The 19201-nt window shown below is 43.6% G+C and overlaps 1 protein-coding gene across 1 annotated transcript in view; it reads right to left on the reverse strand.

The window, feature by feature from the left end:
* The window catches only part of SPMAP2 (sperm microtubule associated protein 2), a 73379-nt gene extending 66149 nt beyond the window's left edge, over positions 1 to 7230 (reverse strand). The window contains exons 1-2 of the mRNA XM_073592200.1: positions 7089 to 7230; positions 6267 to 6362 (exon numbers count right to left, since the gene is read on the reverse strand). Of these exons, the coding sequence (XP_073448301.1) occupies positions 6267 to 6355 (89 nt within the window). The 5' untranslated portion in view covers positions 6356 to 6362; positions 7089 to 7230. The remainder of the gene's footprint in view (positions 1 to 6266; positions 6363 to 7088) is intronic.
* Positions 7231 to 19201: the final 11971 nt, after the last annotated feature.

Raw genomic sequence — 19201 nt, forward strand, 5'->3', positions numbered from 1 at the left:
TCCTGAACCGTACCAGGCCACATGCCCTCAACATAGGGAGGGTGCTGTCATGCGCTGAAGTGTCATAAGGCGGGTGCTTCCCATAGAGGCGGATCTTTTTTATTCTTATTTTTTTCGGTCCGTCGGCAGAGCGCGAGAAGAAGATGAATGGACTTCGTGGGACATTTTTATTTATTTTTTTTTAATAAAGGACTTGTCCGAAGATGTGTCTTGTGGTTTTTTAACATTTTGACACTTTTTTTGTGAAATGGTATGGGTACAATGTACCCGTTACGATTTCAAACAGGGAGGGCAGCATCTGGGGGTCCCATTGTTAAAGGGGGCTTCCAGATTCTGATAAGCCCCCCGCCCGCAGACCCCCACAACCACCGGGCAAGGGTTGTGGGGGTGAGGCCCTTGTCCCCATCAACATGGGGACAAGCACCCTCCCATGTTCAGGGCATGTGGCCTGGTACGGTTCCGGGGGGGGTGCTCTCTCGCCCCCCCTCTTTTCCTGTGGCCTGCCAGGTTGCGTGCTCGGATAAAGGGCCTGGTATGGATTTTTGGGGGGACCCCCACGCCATTTTTTAAAAAATTTTGGTGCGGGGTCCCCCTTAAAATCCATACCAGATCCTTCAGGTCTGGTATGGATTTTGAGGGGGACCCCTACGCCATTTTATTTTAAAAAATTGGCGCAGGGTTCCCCTTATGGGTCTGGTATGGAATTTAGGGGGACCCTCCCAATTTTTCTTTTAAATTTTGGTTCGGGGTTCCCCTTAATATTCATACCAGACCCAAAGGGCCTGGTAATGGACTGGGGGGGATCCCATGGAGTTTTTTCCAATGACTTTTATATGTATTGCCAAGACCCGACAATTCATTATAGCCGCTAGTAGATTTAGATGACTTTTGTCATTTTGTGCAGGAACTGTTCTAAACACGGGAAAAATGCGCCATTTTACAGGCATACTATAGTCACCCCCAGGTACGAAATTTAAAGGAATATTTCACTTTTATTGTTTCACTTTAAGCATTATTAAAATCACTGCTCCCGAAAAAAGGGCTGTTTTTAAAATTTTTTTTTTGCATTGATACATGTCCCCTGGGGCAGGACCCGGGTCCCCAAACACTTTTTATGAAAATAACTTGCATATTAACCCTTAAAATTTGCATTTTTCACGTTCGTGTCCCATAGACTTTAACGGTGTTCGCGCCTTCAAACAAATTTTTTGCCTGTTCGCATGTTCTGCTGCCAACCGAACTGGGGGGTATTCGGCTCATCCCTACTGCTGATCAGTGGGACATTGTAGCCAATGTCATTGAGACCCTCCTCCCCATAGGGGAAGTGACACTAGAGGTGAGTGATTACAACTCATCTGTCATCCCATGTGTGAGAGTGCACTTGTGGTATTAAAACATTAAGGCAGGTCACGAAGGACAGCCTCACCAAACACTTTGAGAAGCATGAAGAGAATAAAAATATTGTGCTGGCATGTCTTTTGGATCCTCAATACAAGCATCATGCTTTCTCTTCTGATGATGTATTAGCCAAGGAAAAACAATGGCTGACAGAAGATCAACAAGAGCTGCTGGAGGTTCCTGCCGAAAGGTCAAGTGAAGAGCATGTTACTAATGTGGAAGAGCAGGATGCTACAAAAACAGACAAATGTCAAAAAAGACAACGAGCAGAAGAGAATCTTCTGATGCCATGATGCCATGTTCAGCATGTTATTGGGGCCCCATGCGGAGGATTCTTCTGAATGTGCATCAATAATCAGCCTGAATGATGAACTTCATCTCTATTTGAAGGAACCAGTAATTGATAGAAGAAGTAGTGATCCACTTTAGTGGTGGAAAGAAAATGCATAGTTGCCAACATTGTAAAAAAATTTTTAGGGACTTTTTTTGGCTATAGGCGGAGTGGCATTATAATTAGGGATGGGGGCATGCGTTTGTAAGCGTGACATAGAGAAAAACTAAAAATGTGGCTCGCTGTGGCGAAAAATGGGTGTGGTTTACGTAAAATAGTGAACGTGGCTTAAATGGGCATGGCTCAAGGGGGTGTGGTTAGAGTCTGAGATAAATGAGGGATGGAGAGGGAAAGGGGGGAGAGGGATGGAGGGACAGCAACCCCAGATCCTACACCACAATAGAAATATGTGTATCCCAGAGTTTAACAATCAGCAGATAAAGATACTCCAAACACCTGGTATTATCGCTTCAATCAACCCGGCACCATGGTTGTTATGGTGTCAGGATGATTGAAACGCATTATTTCTATTATTACATTGTAATATGAAATTAAATCATTCAACTCACCATAATGCAGAATCAGTGGGACCCCTGAGCGTGTCACCTGCCACGTCGCCTGCCACCAGCAGAGTCGTCCTTGCATCAGGTGTCCCCAGCAGAGTCTGTCCTTGCATTAGGTGTCCCCAGCAGAGTCTGTCCTTGCATCAGGTGCCCCCAGCAGAGTCCGTCCTTGCATCAGATGCCCCCAGCAGAGTCCATCCTTGCATCAAGTGCCCCCAGCAGAGTCCGTCCTTGCATTAGGTGCCCCCAGCAGAGTCCCTCCTTGCATCATGTGCCCCCAGCAGAGTCCCTCCTTGCATCAGGTGCCCCCAGCAGAGTCCCTCCTTGCATCAGGTGCCCCCAGCAGAGTCCCCTACTTGCATCAGGTGCCCCCAGCAGAGTCCCCTCCTTGCATCAGGTGCCCCCAGCAGAGTCCCTCCTTGCATCAGGTGCCCCCAGCAGAATCCCTCCTTGCATCAGGTGCCCCAGCAGAGTCCCTCCTTGCATGAGGTGCCCCCAGCAGAGTCCCTCCTTGCATCAGGTACCCCCAGAAGAGTCCGTCCTTACATCAGGTGCCCCCAGCAGCAGTGGCATAGCGTGGGTTGTCAGCGCCCGGTGCAAGGCAAGAAATTTGCACCCCCTAACCTACAGACTTTTAGCACTCCCTGAGTACCTTGCCTTCCTACAGTAGTACTTACCAGCCTGATTCCTACACTGACCTACCCGATTCCTGTATTAACCTCTACACTGACCTACATGATTACTAGACTGACCATTTCACTTACCTATCTGTCCACTACACTGACCTACCTAATTTCTATACTGAACAGTATATTTACCTACCTGTCCACTACACTACAATACCCACTATACTACACTGTCCACTACAACACCCACTACACTACACTGATTACCACTACACCACCCACTACACTACACTGATTACTACAACACTCTCTACACTACACTGATTACTAGAACACCCACTACACTACACTGATTACTACAACACCCACTACACTACAACACCCACTACACTACACTGATTACTACAACACCCACTACACTACGAACACCCACTACACTACGCTGATTACTACAACACCCACTACACCACCCACTACACTACACTGATTACTACAACACCCACTACACTACACCATCCACTACACTACACTGATTACTACAACACCCACTACACTACACTGATTACTACAACACCCACTACACTACAACACCCACTACACTACACTAATTACTACAATACCCACTACACTAAACACTGCCTGGTGGAGCATGGAAGGGCACCAGCGACATACTGGGGAGGCTGGAAACCCAGTCTGGAGGTCACGTGTAGCAGCTGTGTCCAGAAGATCTGTCATGCCGCATGTAGTACCTGCGGTGCGGGAGGATGTGGGGCCGACCTAGGCCAAGCTGGAGAGCCTTGTCTACGGAAAGGCCAGGGAGAACCAGGACCATCAGTGATGGAAGGACCGGGGCTCCCCAGCCAGCGGTCACATGTTGCTCCACGGGGGGCGGAGGGTTGGCGACGGCTAATCTCTTCCTGTTGTGTTCAGTGGAGAGGGGAAGGGTCTCCAATCCCTGTAGCCACTGAAGAAAGAAGCCGATTGTCTGCCCTCTCCTCTCCACTGAACGCAAGGGGAAACAATACTCGTGGCAATGGCGGCGGCCATCCTTGTGTAGCCCGCTGCCGTTTTTAGCCAAAAACATTCCCAATTTTCCCAGGACAAAAGCAAAATCCCTGAAAAATAATCGGGACAAGCTTAAATCGGGACGAGGGTCCAAAAATCGGGCATGTATGAAAATGAGTCACGCTACAAAAGACTTGCCTCTCAGGCTAGAAGATACCTCTCTGCTCCTCCTTCATCTGCACCAAGTGAACGTGTTTTCAGTGAAGTGTCAGCAATATATGAAAAAAACAGAACCTGTTTAACAGGTTTACTTGCTGAAATGTTATGCCTTCTGCACTATAATATTGTTCTACTTAACTGGGAGTATTGAAGAAAGTGTAGTAGTGTCAGACTGGCAGTGCAGTGGGGCAGATTTACTAAAATTGGAGCACTCAGAATCTGGTGCAGCTGTGCATGTTAGACAATCACTCTTGACAGTAAAACATGGAAGCTGATGTGTGTCCTGTCCACTGTCTAGCTTTTTGCACTGCATGCAACAGTAACAGTCAGTTATACTTGTTCTATGTTTTGGGAAGCCATTTAAGAAGTTATTGTTTTTCAAGCACTTTATTTTCCGCAGTTGTTTACTTTTAGACCTCGTTCATCGCATCATGGTGCACTGCAGACAGAGATGCCAGTTTTGAAATCTGTGTGTGTTTTCCTCTCACATCATTTTTCATGCAGGTATGGTGTGAAGAACCAGTCATTAATATTTAATTTTTAATAAACATGTTCAGTTTATACTTGATTTTTGAATAATATTTGGTGTTATTTCTGAAAAATTCCAATGTACAAAATATTGGCCAATAATATCGGCTATCTGCAGGAGAGCTGGCCAAAATATTGGTATCACATCGGCAACGAATAAACGATATTGGTCGATCCCTAATCTAAAGTGTCCCTTGTGTTGGTACCAGCTGTAATAGTGGAAATACAAAATTCTCTAGACCCCGCCCATATTCCGCAGCCATAATCTTGTGGTTCTGGGGGTAGATACCAGTGTTGTACCTGTGACAGGAACTTATCAAGAGGGCTGATTATGCTGATTATGCCCACTCCTTTCTCCTCCATTCATATAAGTTGTACTATAGTTTTCTTCAATAAAACTGATCTATGAATGGAGGAGGTGGACCTTTCATTCATCCACCCGTCCTCCATTCCCAGATCACTTTCCATTAATGGAAACTATAGTACAACAGAAGAGCAGAACCAGCACCAGGGGATTACAGTTGCGGCGTATGGGGTGGGGGTGTTGTGCAGAGGACTTCAGATTTTCATTATTATAGCTGGCACCAGCACGCTCCAGTCATAAAGAGGTTCAGTGTCTCAGCTGGGCGGACCCATCTATGCATGTAGATATTAAACAGTCAACAACTACCATAAAGGCACATAAAAAAGGAAAGCTGGCAATTACCCAAGTGTAAGACTATATACTTGCATGTTTTGTTTTTTTAGTTGAGTGATTCTGGAGTGGCACCATTCATTTGAATGGGCCTCCCTCGGCTCCAAAAGAAATTCATGTACCAAATTTTGGCACAGAGCCAGAAGCGTTTGCGGTAGCGTTTTTTGCTGCAATTGTAGCACAATTTTTTCGCTCCACAATTGCAGAAAAATCGCCCCGCATTTGGGGTTCCAATTAAGAAATAATGGCTTTGCAAACGTATTTGGTGTTTTGCCGCGGTCCTGGAATAGTAAGCATAAGCGTGGCGATTCCGTCCATGATCCGAATAGCCTAGGTATTCGATCCGAATAGCCTAGGTGGAGACTTAGGGCTCCTTCAGAGCCGCTGGCAGATGCATGTGCACAGATCCGTGCACCTACTCTTGCCCGCATGTCAAACTTTGACATGCGATTGTATCTGTGCAGCCACTGCATCTGCATCCACTTCTATTGGCTGCTTGCATGCAGCTCCAAGGTAGATGCACATGCATCTGCCAGCAGCTCTGCACAGAGGACAAGCCTATTTGCCTGTTTGAATGAGCCCATATTCTTGGTAATAACCAGGCACACAAAAGTGTTGAGACCTATGGCTCCATGGATAGGCTGTAACTGCAAGAGGAGTGGGAAATGTAAGAAAAAGCACCAAAAACCACCACTTTCTCACTATTGATACCTCTGCAAGGGCATCATAAATTTAAAAAATAATATGTTTTAAACTTGTGCTGCAATGTTATCTTATTTATATATATATATATATATATATATATATATATATATATATATATATATATATATATATATATATAGATATAGATATATTATTTTTATATATCATTTAGTAAACCTTAATTGTCTATCACTCACTTGTCTTTGTATTTCAGGAAATTTGCCTTTGGTCGAGCAAGAATGTCCAGACTACTTTCTAGAGACCCAGAGACCCGAGCTGCACACATACTGAATCTAAAAGACAAGTGGTAGAACCAGTTAGAAGAAACGGAGAAAGGGTTAATGTGACAGCATAAATCCTATACAAAAGGTATTAGGAGCCACTTAGGGGAACTGAGCTGCTTTGTAACATATCCTATACTCTATAGCTAAAAATAATTACTTTGTAAGGTGATAATTATTCTACCGTGAAGTTATTAAAGCAGCATAATACGCAGGCACTGGGAAGTAGGTTCCTTTCCTATTGTATTCCTAAATCTCCTGGGCTCCCCAACCCCTGGTGTGCTAGCATTCAAATTTTGACTGCAGCCTCAAGTCTAAACTCTGCAAACCATCTCCACCATGGCATCAAACGCTTACTAATTTAATAAAGAGGCACACAACATTGTGCAGGTGTGAGCTTTGACTTGGAGATGAATTTTAAATCTACGCACAAGAAGAAAAAAAAAGAATGTGCAGGCACCTTGTAGTGCCTAATTTTACATTGCAATGAAAAGTTTATGTACATGTCCTAAACTCAATGTAGATCACCCTGTTTTGTTAGCTCAGCTGTCTGTGACATTCAATAATTGTATTTACACAGTAACTTCCTTATCTGTCAATGCTTTATGTACTTGCCAGACAGACATCTAGTGAGCTTTCTATGGCAGTATCTAAAAAGAAGAAACATAGCGCACATAATACCAATTTGCATAAATAAACTATATACAAGTACTCAATGTTTATGGTACAAGAACTTACCCTATTCATCAGTGCCTGGATGTTCTCATGTTCTCAGTCTAGCCTTCTCTCCACTTTTTCTGTTGCTAAGAGACTGAGTATGCTCTGGTTTCCAGGGGAACTAATAAATGTCACATGGAGAGCACCAGGGTGTCATGTGACAAAGCAGGATAGGCATGACAAGCAAAATATGGTAACAAAATGACATTTAGGTGAAAACTAAATAAGAAGACATACAGTACTTTGTACATTGTTACAAATCTATTTATATATACTTATGATTAGGAACAGAGGCTGGATTTGTGACAGTTTTGGTATGCATGCTCCTTTGCAAGACAAAAGATGTGGGTATAAAATTTGCACCAAAAATATGATTTTTTAAGAAGGTGACAAGATTTTTTTGGAGATTAAACTTTATGATAACTGTAGTAAGGTTATTTTTTTTAGCTTGCACTACAAACAGTTAATTGCTCTTTGGTTGCCATGACTTGTGTGGTTTGGTCTTAGCTCATGTTTTCAAATGCATTGCAGACACAATGGAATACGTTTACACACTGTTAACAATAGGGTGTGGATTTACTAAATACCAATAGTCTGTGCACTTTGCAAGTGTGGTTTCTCCAGAGTTTAGTAAATGAAGGGAAGCTCTGACTTCCATCATCCAATAATGTGCAAGCAAAAATAATGTTGAGCATTTCTTTGATTTGTATATGATAAGTAACCTTCCGCTGATCTGCTATCCAGCCATTTTCTCGGACCTGTATCTACTCTGGATGGTCATCCTCGTGTCCGAGTTATCATGTATCTAGATGGTTTTGTATAGCAACAGCTTTACTGAATATCTTTGTGTATTTATGTGATTTGTGTTTTTTAACTGGTGCTCTATTTATATGTGTTTTTTTCAATAAATTATTTTTGCTATATATTTGGTGTTACTGTGCCTACAAAGTCCAAAGTCCCTTTCTTTTTTCCTCAAGCAAAAATAATGTTTTTTTATTTTCCCTGTATGTGATTGGATATTCTTTACAAAGTGAAGCTTTACCTCATTTACTAAGCTCTGGAGCAACTGTACTTGGAAAGTACATTGTCTATTTGCCTTTTAGTAAATCAACCCCAGTGAGTATATACTCTACCACAAGAAACTTTTGGGCTTAGCTGCTTATATTTAAAAGCAGAGGACAATGATGTCCAGTATGCTGTAGCAACCAAATAGATTTCAGATGACCACTATATGGGGATGAATGAAAACTAAATCCTAAAGTGGAACTAAAGGCAACATTTAAAAACTTATGAGCAAGCAGGCAATTTAGCACAAAAAAAAAAAGACATGCAAGGTCTCCTCTGAAATAAAATAAACCTTCCTGCCTGCTCGCATTCTTCTTCATAATCCCGTACTGGCCAATTAAAACAGCCTCGAGTCCTGCAGGAACGCATGGGAACGGCATTCCTGCACTTTTTCCACAGCAGGCACAATGTTCCCGTTAGCAGCCGCATCCTTCTGCAGGGTGTCCGGGAGTATCCCGCAATTCACATGTGTGTCCTGTGTCCCGGACACAATACAGTGTCCTGGAATGAAATGAGGACACACAGCCACCCTACTAGCTGATTACCGGAACTGTTTGCTAGGACTGCCCCACCTGGCGTCTAGCAACCATTGACATCACAATCAGAGTCTCAGAGTGAGGCCCAGAGGAGCGAGGCCTGTGCCTAGTGCTGCGCTTCGAGTTCACCCACCTCTTCTCCTTTTCCGGCCACAGCGCCCAGACGGAGTGACTTGCAGCCAGGGACTCACTGATCTTCTTCACTCTGTCTCCAGTCTCCACCCAGTGAGTCCCCCCTCCTTCTCTGGCCCAGCGATATTCTGCAATGTTGACTGGGCTGGCTCAGATCCATGGCGCAGTGCCTGACTTTCACTGCCTGAAGGGCCCTGGCCTGGACCAGTGGACCACCACCAGCACTCACCAGTCCAGATTAGAAGGTGAGGAGAGGAAATGGAATCGGATTGGAGTTGGAGAAGGTGAAACAAGTTGGGGCACTGGGGCCCTGGGGGACAGACAGTAATACATGAAGCTGACAAGTGAGGGACAGTAATACATGAAGCTGACAAGTGGAGGTTGGGGGGACAGAAATACATGAAGCTGACAAGTGGGGGTCGGGGGACAGTAATAAATGAAGCTGATAAGTGGGGGTCGGGGGGACAGTAATACATGAAGCTGACAAGTGGGGGTTGGGGGGACAGTAATACATGAAGCTGACAAGTGAGGGTTGGGGGGACAGTAATACATGAAGCTAACAAGTGGCGGCCCGGTTGACAGTAATAAATGAAGCTGACAAGTGGGGCCGGGGGGGGGGGGCAGTAATACATGAAGCTGACAAGTGGGGGTCAGGGAGACAGTAATACATGAAGCTGACAACTGGGGGACAGTAATACATGAAGCTGACAACTGGGGGATATGAAGGTGATACAGGGGAACAACAACTGAGGGGACAGTAATGAAGAAGAAGGTGACACAAATTGGGGGCAGTATTGAAGAATAAGGTGACAGAAGTCCTGTATCATGTCTGCAGCCTCTAACCATCTCTTGTATCATGTCTGCAATCTCTGACCATCTCTTGTCTTTTATCATGTCTGCAGTCTCTGAGGGGGGAGTCTGGATAGAAGTAAAGAGTGGGAGCGCTGTCGGGAAGGGGGTCAAGGGAGAAGTCAGACGTGTGTGGACTGTGCAGAGAAGACTATGGGATAAAATCAGAGCCACCGAGCTGGAGCTGATTGACTGAGCACCTGAGAGGAGGTTTGCACCTGATTGACTGTGCACCTGAGAGGAGTTCAGTGACAGCGCCGCCAGGCCAGTCTGAGGGGGGGTCACTGTTCTAAGGGGGAGTGAACACAATAATGTAAGGGGGCACTGATATAAAGGTTCACCTTTATATCAGGACCTCCCCCACCGTAGTGCATTCACTCTGCAGAAGGTGGTCTCTGGTCACCAGAGTCGCCCACATTAGAGTTCCCAGCATTTCCCTTTACATCAGTCTGCAGGATTCTCCCTTACAGTGCAAGGGGGAACTCTGTGGATGCTGATGTGAAGGGAAACTTTGATGTAAAGGGCAATGCTGCAGACCCTAATGTAAGTGGGAACTCTGATGTAAAAGGGAACTCAGTGGACTCTGATGTAAGGAGGTCTCTGGTCACCAGAGCCCCCCTTATATCAGAGTTCCCCTTTAGATCATGATCTGCAGCATTCCCCTTTATGGAAGTGTTCTCTTGCACTGTAAGGGGGCATTCCGCACACTCTGATGTATGGGGGAACTCTGTGCTGGCTGGGTTATTGAAGTAGAATAGTAAAGTATCGAACCAGGCAGAACTTCAGCAATGCAGGTTTATTAACAGCTGATAACATACAGGTTTATGTTCAAAATATTACAATATACAGGTCTAATTTATACAGTTTCTTACAATGCATGCATATTAGATATAAATATTCTTATCCTCTAACCAAATTTAAACAATTGTGAATTGTTCTCACCTTGAACCAGAATGGGTCTTTACTGCCAATTCTTGGGAACCTCTCACCTGATAGGGACCAGCCGATCTGCCGTTCATCTGGTCCCCTCACAGAGTTCTGGGTTCCAGCTCGACCAAGTTCTTGAGGGAAATTCACCTGAGACCACATTCTGGAACAAGTTAAGAAGTCTTCTCTGACTCGTACGAGGAGACAAGTTAGGACAGATACTTGCCCATTGGTTCTGACCTCTATGACCCGTGCAATAGGGCAGCATACACAGAGTTCAGCCTTATGAGCTCCTATCTGACTTGTCCGAGGGGACAAGTTAGGACAGATACTTGCCCATTGGTTCTGACCTCTATGACCCGTGCAATAGGGCAGCATACATAGAGTTCAGCCTTATGAGCTCCTATCTGACTTGTCTGTCTAACAATTGCAGAGCTTGCATTTATATACCATTTCACAAGTCTTATCTCAACTATCTTTCTTACCTATGATTGGTCGCTAAGATCTACATCAAAGTAACCAACCATAAATCTGACACCTGTTCTACAACCAGACAAACTTAATTATTCCCAAAATTCCTATATGTTCATTAAAGTGATTTATAACTGTTTTTGTCCAATTAAAAACACCTGTATAGAGACAGTCTGGCACCCAGCTGTGTTATCAAACTCTCCTTATCTTGATAAGATTTAACTAGCTTTAAGGATTTGCAGATTTACAACTTTGAGACAATTAACTTTCAATAACCCCACCAGATGTTTTATATGTTTCACTATATGCATGTATTTTAACAGTTTTAATGAGGGCACAAGCAGACCTTTGTTTGACCCTGTCAAACTTAATTAATGTTCTGTACATAACTTTCCTGTATTCCACCTAATTATTTTAACCACCTGTTTTCTTATCTGTCTGAGACCATTCTACATAACTTGAATCTATTCTAATGAACTTTCATCCAGTAGACTATCTTAATACATTTTCGAGAACACCTGTTTACAAGTACTTGTCATAAAGCAGAGGTCATTTAAAGTTCAACACTTATAAATGAAGACTTTCTAAATCTATGGAAAACACAGTATACATTATTAAAAGATTAATAATTGTTGCTTTACTTATTGAATAATAATATTGATAAAACCACTACTATATAATAATATGAATAATAATAATAATAATTATTATCAATAAAATATATGCAAATCAATATATACAATATGAAATACATTGGCTAATATGAGATTCCACAACATTTTATCAACCTGACCTTCATGTAAATGGAGAAATGTGTTTTTTGACTTTTGTTTAACTTAAATTGTTTTTTTTTTTGTTTTTTTACAAACAAGTTGTTGTCAGATAGGTTGAGTATACAGCATACCCATAGGCATAGAATACATGGAATGCATTTGTGCACATTCAAGTTTAAATGGACAGTGTACAGCTACAATATGCAACAAGAGTTCACAATCAAAAAATATGTATACACAGTAATTACAATCTAAACAGGTGTCCATTAGTATACCTTGATAGTTACTTATGTTCGGATGTATGGTACCCAATAGTACACTAATCAGAGGTGCATGGGGCCCATACTTTTTCATATTTCCACTGACAGCCCCGGTTCAAGTATATAATCCTGTACATAGGTAATGCAGCTTTAATCAGTGCCCTCTAGGAGGAGGTGGAGGGCGGGTCCGGCAGGATCCATTTAAGAAGTTTTTCTTTTTTGGCATAAAAGAAGAGGTATGAGATTAGCAATTTTAAATGATGTTAGCGTTGCTCGTCATCATGAACCCCCAGCAGTGCCAATTCAGGTGACATTGGAAGTGACAGTTGCAATCTGGAGTTTACTTCCCTAAATACCTTTGTCCAGTAGGTGGAGATAATAGGACAGTCCCAGAACATGTGAAAAAAGGTACCTACATGTGCTTTACATCTGGGACACTCGGGGTCTTTGTCTGGGTACATCTTGTGAAGTCTTTGGGGCGTATAATATATCCTATGCAGGAATTTTACCTGTATTGGCTTATCTCTAGAGGAAATAACTAATTTAGGGCCATACTCTAAACAGTCTTCCCATCCTTCCCTATCTAGTGAGGGTATATCATTATTCCATGTTTCCCATAAGCGTTCAATTTTGGGGGAGTCGTTACCTAGTAGTGCACCATAGAGAGTAGAGAGAGGCTTGGTGAAATCCCCTGGGGCCAGAAGTTCCTCTGTGGGGTCAGCCTTGAGTGTAACCGGCCGGGGGAGTTGAGCTCTGGTGGCATGTTTAAGTTGCATATATCTAAATTCCATCCAGTTTTGCAAATTATGCTTGGCCTTCAGGTCCGCAAACCGCAGTAGGGCCCCCTGGGGCATAATGTGATTTAATGTTGTGATACCATATCTGGTCCACAGCTGTGGGTCTGGGATGGAGCGAAAGTGTGACAGGGCAGGATTACCCCACAGAAGTTGCGCCGGAGACCGCTGATCCGGCTGCAGAAAACATTGCCGGGCAGCAGTCCATACTCGCCACGTCACCCTGGTTGGTCCCAGTTTCATCTCATTTGCCCCCGGTCTTCTGTATGGGAAACTGCAGAGCCCAGCTAGTGACCCCAGGCAGTTTGCCTCCAGACAGATTGCCGCATTAGCCCTAGACCCCTGGTACCACCATTGGACCGCCACCAACACCGCCGCCCAGTAAAAGACTTGAAAGTTAGGTATGGCTAGTCCGCCTAAGTGAGCAGGCAGCCAAAGTGTGGATCGGGCCAGCCGCGGTATCGCCCCACTCCATATGAAGGAACCTATGCATTTGTTTATCACCTTTAAAAAGCTAGCGGGTATCCATATCGGACAATTCCTAAATAAATAATTACATTTGGGTAATATAACCATCTTGAGTAAGTTAATGCAACCTAGTAGATTTAAAGGTAGGCTTGCCCATGCCGAACATTTGGACTTAGGGGTTGCTAGGAGACAGGGAGCAGATTTTTCCCCATATAGTCTGAATGGTGTTTCCTTATCAGGACCCCCAAGTAGCGGAATTCCTCGACCCAAAGGAGGGGGGTGGAGGCTGCCCCACGAACTTAAACAAATTGTTAATAGCACTAGCTACATGTTTATAGTTTCAATATTGATATTTGCATTATAGGCTTACCTGTAGGTAAAAGTAGTGTGTAGGGGTTTACAACCACTTTAATGGTTGTAATGAGGTTCCTCAACCTAGCCTTTTGATATTTAGAAAAAACAAACCATTGTGTGTTAATTTTGTCTTTTAGTTTTGAAGTATCAGGTTTAGTACATCTGAACAACTATAAAGTACAGTAGAGAACAAAATCCAATCATTTGCTGCAGGCTAGGCTCTTCAACAAACTTCGACTCCAGGAGGAGTCACCCAGCAGTTGCAGGCCACTCTTAGAATTCCGAACTGTAACTTTTGAAAGAAAAGGGGAGCTACTCACTATATAAAACCCCCCAATCCAACTTATTTAGACCAGGGGTGTCCAACCTGCATAAGTGGTCCAAGACGTCTATAAATATAGCCCAACATAAAATCTCGGTATTACTTAAATATTTTAAATTTTTGTGGATTTTTTTGTAAAAATGTGTTTACACTTAGCGAACACATGCAGCCAAAGGAAAATTTAGCAGTTTCTCTTTTCTGGACTTTTATACGTTTTATCTTATCAAAGAAAAGTATCCTGCTCTTCACAATCACGCCTTTTTTAATGTCATCAGTTTTTGGCAGTACCTATATTTGTATGCAACTGTTTACAAGAATGAAGCAGACAAAGGGAAAAATTAGAACCAAAATATCTGATGAGCACCTTGAGAATTCTCTGAGAATTGCTACTACATCCATCAAACCAGATATTGATGCGTTATGCTGGCCATACACTATACGAAAAATCAGCCAAAATTCGGTCATTTGGCCAGTTCGTTCGTTCTTTGGCCAGTTAATGGGCACAAAATCGAAAATCGTTGGGACGTTTTTGAGACGAAAAAATGATGGACAAGTTTGGAAATTTCCTGCGGAACGAACCATAAATTGAAAGGTTAATGTGCACTAATGTTTGCACTAGGTATATTAAAGATACAAGCAAAAAATTGATTAATTTATGTCCACTGAACGATTTATCGGTCATTACATGATGGTATGATGGCACTATCGTTTGCTCTCATGCCGAATGTTCGTTTTTTGAAAATGGGTTTGGCCAATTTTTCGAATAGTGTATGGCCAGCATTAGTTTATTAAAAAAAATGAAATATACATTTTTAGGTAGGTACATTATCTATATCAGTGATCATTAACTTTTGCTGCTCATCATCTATCCTTATTGTTAGTGTATTTTATGTGTGGCTCAAGTAGGGGTGCGCATCTTCACGATTCGATTACGATTATCCTGTCCACGATTCGATTCGATTCCATGATGCATCACGATGCATCATGATTACAGTGCATGGTTAAAAACTTTTTATCTGATAATTCAAGCAGTCAGAAAAACTAAATTTTTCTCCAGTGGCAGAGGGATGTTGGGATCAGAGGCAGAGGGGGGATGTTGGGATCAGAGGCAGAGGGATGTTGGGATCAGAGGCAGAGGGATGGTGTAGCTGTTAGATGGAGAGAGGAGAGCTGTGCGCCGGGCAGTCACATGAGTGCCGAGGAACAGTCTGAAATATGCTTCATAGCGCTGCATATTTTTTAAAAGGCATGTACACTTGAACAGTGGGGCACTTTATGTATTATAAGAGGGAATTCGTTAAGACACAGTTATTTTAAAACTTGTAGAGTATGATGGGGGCGCTTCTCCCAGGAGGGGAGGGGCAACTCCAGATGACGTCACCCACCAATCGATTATGCCGGCCGTAGCATCGATGCCGCATCGTGGACACCCGAATTGCGATGCATCGATGTTACAATTATATTCAACACCCCTAGGCCCAAGACAACACCCCTGATTTACACTCTCCAAAGTCAGTTGCTCCTGGTTAAACACAGTTGTTTAACCATGTGGAACAATCTGTATTTTGGTAAGCGTCTCCCCTTTTCTTTTGAAAATTGCAGTTTGGAGTATGAAGTACAATACATTAACTCAAAGTAAGCAGTACACACCTCTTACTAAGAGGGCAGTCGAAAGAAAAGACACATGAGTGCAGTTTGGTTGCTGTGAATCACCCTAGGGTCACACCTATGCTTTTTTAGTGCGTTTTGCAGTTTGCAGAAACGCACTACAGTCCATTTAACATGGTTTCCTATGGTACAAGTTAACACATATGCATTTTGTGGCCCATGCGGTTTTGGAAAGGGTCGGGGGCTTTTTTCCCGCAATTTACGGGTAATAAACTTCAATGGAGCCACCAAAAATGCTGTTGTGTTTATGATGCGTTTTTTGATGTGTTTTGCGGTTTTTATTTTATTTTAACACGGTGTATAGCTGGTTGCTAAGCAGGAGGCCGAGAAGCCAACCGCCACGTTCTTAACAATGGCTGAATGTAAAAAAAAATTGACAGCAAAAAAATAAATCGCAAAAAAAAAATGGCATGGGCTCCCCCAGGTCCATACCAGGCCCTTCGGGTCTAGTATGGATTCGGAGGGGACCCTCCTGCCAATTTTTTTTAAAATGTACCCGATACCCATTTACATGGGAGGCGGGATCTGGGGGCCCCTTCTTAAAGGGGGGCTTCCAGATTCCGTTAAGCCCCCCGCCCACAGATCCCAACATCCACCAGCCAGGGTGGTTGGGAAGAGACCCTTGTCCCCATCAACATGGGGGCAAGGTGCTTTGGGGGGCTCACCCATTCCCCCCATGTTGAGGGCATGTGGCCTGGTAGGGTTCTCATCTCTGTGTTTTTACTTCTTTTTGACCCTTTTTAGGTTAATGAGAAGGGGTACGATGTACCTAATACACATTCACATAGGGAGGGCTGGGATCTGAGGGCCCCCATCCAGATTCTGATAAGTCACCTGCCTGCAGACCCCCACAACCACCAGGCAGATTGTGGGGAAGAGACCCTTGTCCCCATCAACATCGGGACAAGATGCTTTGGGGTGGGCATGTTGGGGGCATGTGGCCAGGTATGGTTGAGGAGGGGGGGGGCACTCGCTCGTCTCCCCCCTTTCCTGGCCTGTCAGGCTGCATGCTCTGAAAAGGGTCTAGTATGGATTTTGGGGGAGACCCCACACCATTTTTTTTTACATTTTGGCATGGGGATTTCCCTCAAAATCCATACCAGATCTAAAGGTTCCCCTTAAAATTCGTACCAGACCCGAAAGGGCCTGGTATGGATTGTTTTTTTTACAATTGTTTTTTTTTTTATAATTTTTTAATGCCGGCAAAGTTCCTTTTTTCACATTTAGCTGTCAGAGGGAAAACCTGCTTACAGCTGACGAATCATCCGTTGTGAAAGATGTAGCGGCCGGCTTCCCGGACCGCATCTAAATCACAGCTGAACCGCTGAGCAGTGTCGTGGAAATTCCACTCTTTGCTGCGTGTAATCCATGTCTTCTGCACTAATAAAGTGCCCTTTCAGCCATTTGGTATAATGCATCTTAGTAAACCCCTGTTTCTTGAGTAAAACAGACATGACCACCATCCTCACATCCTTAGCTCCAAAGGCAGACTTACTGATAATGGGAGCAATCTTTATTTATATAACAATAGAGCTTGGTTGCCTCACTATCGGCCAATCAGGCACAGGCATTCCTTCAAACAGGAGAAGTAATACAAATCTCAACCAATGAACAATGATTAGGGGAGTTTATTATGGGCATGTCTGGGCAGTGGCAGTGTGTATGATTTCCCACCCCCTGTCTCTGTAAGCCATCATCTTCAGCTAGACAAAGAAAGCCACATGGCTGGCCTTGAAATCATGAACACTGTCCCTGACCACAACGCACGCAAAGACTCCCGTTTTTACCATTTGCGTGAATCCTTATTTTGCATTGTTCAGAGAACAACGCTTATCCGGATTATACTACCATTCCTGAGGATGGGAGATTATCTGCAGGAACACGCCATAGCCTCTCTATGTGCTGATCAGACACACAAGAGACACGAGCGCACATTCCCCCATAACCGATAATGTATTTTCAGAGTGAACACATCCCCCCAGACTATCGTCTGTGCATTGAACAGGGCCCCTTCGCTGTTGGACATATCCACACTCTGCAAATACTTCTCTACATCTTGCAAGAAGCTTTTCACTACCAAAACGGGTCTCAACTGGCGTCAGTCTGCCCCAGCCCGCTCTTGAGAGCGGGCTGCAGGAGAACTAACACTGGGAGACACTGTGACAATACATATTAAATACATCTTAATAAAATTTCCACAACAGCAGCTGCTTTGGACATTCGCTGTGAAAACGGAGATGAAATTTGCACAGACATGTGTGAACCTAGCCTGCAAGATCTAGTCTTTTTTAGGTCACAGGGATCTTTGTATGCTAAAACTCACTTTAAAGATACTGACAGTATCCTGTCAGTATCTTTAAAGTGAGTTTTAGCATACAAAGATCCCTGTGACCTAAAAAAGACTAGATCTTGCAGGCTAGGTTGTCATCACCCCAGATGGAAAAATGTGATATCTAAAGGACAATTATTTAAAATCAGAAGAATTTGTGATAGGATGACAGATTCTATGGAATGGAACAAACAGACATCCTCATTAATAGACTAGTAGATATGTGATACAATAAAGACAAGTTGGTACAGGTCTTAACAAAAGAGTAGGGGAAATAGACAAGGCCCCTTTGCTAAGGAGTAGTTATAAAAGTGAGAGTAAGGCCTCATGTACACGAGAGCCGAGGCAGTTGAAAACCTCTTCTGAATGCTGGAAACTGACAGCTGATAAACGACAGTGAAAAACGTCCATTTAACAGCTTTTCCATACTGAGTTTAGCAGCAGTTAACAGCAGCTGACATTAGACTAACATTACATGACACCGAGGTGAAGTTCCTGCTGTATGCGGGTGACCTCCTACTTCTGTCACCAACAGAGAAAGGCCTACTTGACAGCCTGGAAGTGCTGGGGAAATACAGAGCCACATGGGCACTACCTATCAACTCAAGCAAAACAAAAATCATGGTCTTCCAAAGAAAGAACACAAAGCAAATAAAGAACCCTTCCTTTACATTAAACAGCATGCTTGATGAAACCAACAGCTGCACATAACTCGGCCTAGAAATGAACACATCAGGAATTTTCAAGCCAGCCATAGAGACACTAAAAGACAAGGCATGCAGAGCCTTCTATGCCATCAGAAGACAATTGTACCACCTAAAACCAGCAGTAGGAGTCTGGCTTAGAATCTTTGATAGCGTTATCACCCCAATCCTTCTCTACAGGAGTGAAGTTTGGGGTCCTATCACCTTCCGAGACCAATACAAATGGTACTCCAGCCTGCCTGAAATATTTCACCTAGAATTCTGCAAGCACCTCCTCCAAGTCCATCGGAGCACCTCCAACAGTGCTTGCCGGTCCGAGCTGGGCAGATTTCCTTTATTTCTCGCAGTACAGAAAAGGGAGCTATTGTACTGGTACCAACTCATACCAGAAAAGACAAGGCCCTACTGACCGATAAGGACCACTCCAAGCCGTGTGGGCTGCAACAATTCATCAGTGCCATGTCAAAACCAAATACGCTGGC

This window comes from Aquarana catesbeiana, linkage group LG01 (genome assembly GCF_042186555.1).
Source record: "Aquarana catesbeiana isolate 2022-GZ linkage group LG01, ASM4218655v1, whole genome shotgun sequence".
In the NCBI taxonomy this organism is placed as follows: domain Eukaryota; kingdom Metazoa; phylum Chordata; class Amphibia; order Anura; family Ranidae; genus Aquarana; species Aquarana catesbeiana.